The sequence below is a fragment of the Pygoscelis adeliae genome, unplaced genomic scaffold (assembly GCF_000699105.1).
Source record: "Pygoscelis adeliae isolate BGI_AS28 unplaced genomic scaffold, ASM69910v1 Scaffold262, whole genome shotgun sequence".
Taxonomy (NCBI): domain Eukaryota; kingdom Metazoa; phylum Chordata; class Aves; order Sphenisciformes; family Spheniscidae; genus Pygoscelis; species Pygoscelis adeliae.
Genome location: NW_008824184.1, coordinates 1,306,946 through 1,311,873, shown reverse-complemented (window position 1 = coordinate 1,311,873; position 4,928 = coordinate 1,306,946). Strand labels below are relative to the sequence as shown.

The window sequence follows — 4,928 nt, the reverse complement described above, 5'->3', positions numbered from 1 at the left end:
AAGACTCTTTAAGAAGGGACATTTATTTACTGATGGCCAGTGTCTCTAATTCCTCACACTGTTAATATAAAAATGTGGGGTCTTACGCTTAAGGGAAAAAAGGTAACCTCTGGGCATTTAAGACAGTAAAACACGTGGCTCCCTTTCTCAAGACAGTGGATGTTTGATGAATACAGACTCTGAGAACGATTGCTTGCAGCCCTGCTCTCTCCCCCACCTCAAGGAGGGGATTTTTAAGAATGGCTTTCGATGGAGATCTTAAAACGTGGGAGAGCTCGCGCTCACAGCCTGGTTGCTAAATGAGCAAATCCATCCGTTTGCCATCACTGACCTCTGAGGTCTGTTTTGGCCCCCGAGGTCTGTTTTGCACCCCAAGCCTGCTTCAAAATATCACCCCGAAGGCACAAGCAGCCAGCACGGTTTCAGATGGGACTCGGAGAGCACCAAGGTGTGGAGCATGTCCCCTACACGCTTCTCAAGCTCTTCCCTCCTGACTTGGCCAGCGCATCTCGCACAGAGCAGTTCTTGACCTGGCTGGCTGCCCAAAATATTCTAAGAAAACGTGCATTTCATATAGCATCGGTGAACTGCTGCGTTTCAAGCATCTCCCACAAGCAGGGCAGCAAGAGGAGGAGCGCACGCTAACACTGGTCTGAGACCAGTCCCCGAGAGCCAGCCCCTGGCGTGGGAAGGACGCGCTTCCTCAGCTACGACTGCTGCAGAGCGTGCAGCACCATGGGCGCCTCGCTGAGGGAGAGCACGGGCAGCCCCCGGTTTCCTCCCTGCAGGTCGTGCCAGCTTTTCTCCGAAAGGATCTCACCCACACCTTCAATATCCCTCTCTCTTTGGAGTGAGCCCGTATTTCTGTTTGACTTTTTTACCTACTCTCCCTGAACGCTGCCCCCCCCCCTCCCCCCCCCCCCAAGAGCAGGATGTACGCCTCTGTCACCCCTGGCAGGAGGCTGGTGCGGGCCTCCAAGAGCTGGGACACGTACGCCCCGGCTCCCCGCTCTGGGGCCACCCAGCCTCCTGACACCCAGCATAAATAACCCCTTGGACTTTGCCAACAGTTTCCCAGGCTGCCGGCAAACCAAGGATGCAGGAACCGTTCTACCAAAGCCAACAGCAATAATCAGAAAAAGACACACGTTCACCTATTGCCTACTGGGATTTCAAACGCGTGGGACACCAGGAGAGCCGTCCCTCCTCAGCCATCTCGCCGGCGCGGTGTGCCACCAACAGCCCGATGAAGAAGGGTCCCCAACACAGGATCTACGACACCGACACAGCATCACACAAAGCTTCACTAGGGTCCACGGTCACTTACTGGCCAGGCTCATCATTAGTACTGGGACATTACAAACCACGACGACAGCAAGAACACCCAAAGAACAAGACGCCTCTTCACGGGAGCGTAAGCCTGCGACAACGACACAGTCTGGGTGTCGCTCCGGCACCCACAGGAGACTATGACATTTCACCCGGTCACACAGTGAAGACGGACTAACACCAGCAGGTCACACAGTCAACACGAACACAGCTCGATACTCCTTCACTTCACAGCTGGTCACTCGGTGCAGTAAAGCCTCTGTCTCCATACTCCTCCAGGCCTTTACGGTTAACATTAAGGGAATACCTTCAAACAATGGTAAGTATTGTGGGAAAAGCCTTTTTAAAAAAAAAAAACCAAACAATAAACCAAAGACTAAAAGTCAGCGAGAACAGAGGTAGTGTTCATGTCACCATTTTAAGGATTTTTCCACAAGTGCCCTGTTTTAACTAGAGACTTTTGTTTGTTCTGTAAAAAAAAAAAAGTCATGACTAATTATTTTGTTGAGTCTTTGAAACAGAGTATTTCAGCATTTTTTATATATAGATAGATAGATAAATAGATACAAATATCTATCTATATATACACACACACAAAACCACAATTATTATACTTGGCAAACAGTACTAGAAACAGCATCCTGCAGGACAACAGGCAATTCACACACAAAGTCCTCTTCTAAGCCATGCAATACATTTTATTTTCCCTTGTGCCATTCTTCATGACCCATTATGTTTTTTTTCTCCCCACTTAGAGTACAAGGAGGGGAAGAAGAGGTGGCATCAGATGAACTACTGCAAGTCAGATGATAAAACTGCATCGGTGCAATGAATAAATGCCATAAAACCCACAAAATCCCCCCCCCCCTCCCCCCATAGAAGGCATCAACTTTTGCCCATCCAAAGCGTGTTCTTCAAGTTTCCGACCGCTGGCTTCGCTGCCAGTTTGGAGGTGACGTCTGCACTCCTCAGCGTGGATTGTGGCTCACAGAGCACGGAAGACTCGCTTGAAACGGCCTCTTTTGAGTCCGTTATGGTTGACACATCCATGTCACTTGATAAGTCCTCAGAGGACAAGTTAAGACATCCTAGCTTGGCGAGAGAATTGGACCTTTTCAGAGGAGAAGACACAGTCAAGCCAGCCAGCCGCAGCCGGGTCTCAATTTCCTGAGTTCGTTGCTTCACCAGGCCGGGCTTGCCCCGCACGCTGTGGATACTGTCGCTGCTGGAGCTACGCGTCAGGTTGGAGCTCCGGGAGGAGGAGGGAGTGTAGCAGATGGTCTTCAGGAAGTCCTTGGTGAAACTGCTCGTGTGCTCCAACCGACACACGACAGGAGTGGAGGTTTTCTGAGAGACCCCCTCCAAGACGCGTTTCACCTCTAACTTCTCCACATCGTTTTCTGCATCTTCAGGTATCAGCGGTGGCGGTCCCAGAAGAGGTACGAGGCCGTGATGTGAAATCAAAGCCTCGCTTTCCTCCACAATGCCGGAGTCGACTCTGCTCAGGGGGCTCTCTCTGAGCAGTGACGAGGCGTCCGAGGGCAGGCTTTTCAACCGCTCCAGCTCTTTGGTATGTTTCCTAACCAAGCCTGCTTTCTGCAGCTGAATAAGAGACTCCTGATGCTGCATCAAGTAACTGTTTGCACTTGGCTTTTCCAAGTCTTTGCTGAACAACAAGTACTTCAGATCCTTGGTAGGTTTGCTATCTTTTCTGGCTAGAGACTCTTCTTTTACCACTTCTGTGTTAAGGAGGCTCTTGTCACAATGCGAGTTTCTCCTGGGCAGCAGAGTTTTGACCGGGGTTTTTGGTGCATCTTTTCCTTTCTCCAAAATGCTGCAGTGTTGGTCAAGTGATTTGCAAGTGCCAGCCTCCAAAGTACCAGCTCCTGCCGACAGAGGAAGCGGAGCCTCATTATTTTTAGTTCTGATTGCTTCCTCTGAGTGTGCCTTGCTGGGCAGGTGGTCCGCCAAGTTGGAATTGATGTGGGAGAGGAGGGCTGGTTGCGTGCAGATGGTGGTGCTGTGATGCACAGTGCCAGGGTTCAACTTTTCGCACTGCTCCCCAAAGGAGTCAGGAGACAAACTGGCCGAGGAATACATACAGTCAGTGCAAGACTGATAGGAAGGCTTGACCTTACTGAGGATCCCAAATACGGCATCATGCTGCAAAAAAGAAAACAGGTACAGATAAATGTGCACAGAAGAGGACATCAGCAATCAGCAGAGCGAGAGGCACAGACCACAAGATACATTTACAGCCAAGCAGATTTGAAACGAAGCCCACTTCCACTTCTCTTAAGGCCCTGCAGCAGGAACAAAAGCCACGTACTTTCTCAGCAGACAGTATCTTCAATGGAAGAATACCTACCGTTTCAAGCGATGGTCATGCAAGCAAGTTGCCCAAAGCAGTTTATAGGGCACTCACATGTGTGCGCTCCCTCTCTGGCATCTAAATCCATAGCTTGGGCAAGCAAAGCCATGTTCAGAAGCACTTCGAAAAGGAAGAAGCTCATCATGGAATGAAAGGCTTTATCCAAGTCAAATGAAACTGTGCTATGAAGATGAGAAGAGCAGTTTCACTTGCAGTAGAGTCAGCCATGCTAATCACCTACGTTTAAACTCCATACGCACCTCAAAATCCTCTGGGCAACTCCTTTTGCTGTTGTTGTTATTCAAGTTCTCTCTATTAAGCCTGCTCTCCTCCTTGTGCATGGACAAACGCCGCTTCCACTTCTCCATCGGATTTTCCTCCCTGACACCGTCCTCCCCTGGGTCCCCAGGGCCCAGCACTATCCTTCCCTTCCGGGGGCTGAAGTCAAGTTTCTTCTTCACCTCCTTCTCGGTGAAACTGCTCAGCTCCACCAGCGGCTCCGCTGCCTCCAGGGCTTTCACCGTCTCCAGCAGCCTCCCCTCCGAAGATGCAGACGGAGGCTGTCCCACCAGCGATGCAGTGCGCTCCGCAAGTGCATCCCGCTCCAGCTCCTCCAGTTGGAAAAAGCCCTCCCTGTCACCAGGGATCTTGTTCTCCAGAAGCGTGTCCGAGAGGCGATGGAAGCAGTAATTAAACCCCACAGACACTTCTGTGCCGGCGCGGTTGTCCAGGAACGCTGACTGCGAAGGCGTGTCCAGGTCAGCCAGGCGGTTTTCTAGGTCGATGTCTAAGCTCTCGAGTAAGAAGTCGCCCGACCCCGTGGTGCCGTCTGTGTTCTGGGGTAGGTTGCTCTCTGCCTGCTGCTTCCACAGCTTATTGTGGCGCTGCTTGCTGGGGGAAAGGACAAAGACACAAGTGACTACTCTTGAACGGTAGGATGCTCAGTTCCAGGAAGGTCCCTCCCTCTCCACCACCCAGAACCGAAAGGCTGACTGCTGGGTCCAGCCCTGCAGTCCCACTTGGACAAAACCGTATCTAGCATCAGGATTTTGTCCCTCCTGCCTGCCCACTCCAGAGTCTCTTTGGCCCAGCAGACTCACAGCAGTGCCCTGCACCACACCCATGATGGGAACAGCCCTTGGGAGGAGTCCCTCAGGGCAGAGGGGCGCAGGGCCCTTTGTCAGAGCAAAACACTCTGAACCAACATCTCTGCACATCTCACGGCACA

The 4,928-nt window shown here is 51.5% G+C and overlaps 1 protein-coding gene across 1 annotated transcript in view; it reads right to left on the bottom strand.

Moving 5' to 3' along the window:
* Positions 1–1,068: 1,068 nt before the first annotated feature.
* Positions 1,069–4,928, bottom strand: part of SSH1 (slingshot protein phosphatase 1) — a 33,598-nt gene continuing 29,738 nt past the window's right edge. Inside the window, exons 13-14 of the mRNA XM_009334399.1 lie at positions 3,961–4,591; positions 1,069–3,492 (exon numbers count right to left, since the gene is read on the bottom strand). Of these exons, the coding sequence (XP_009332674.1) occupies positions 2,215–3,492; positions 3,961–4,591 (1,909 nt within the window). The 3' untranslated portion in view covers positions 1,069–2,214. The remainder of the gene's footprint in view (positions 3,493–3,960; positions 4,592–4,928) is intronic.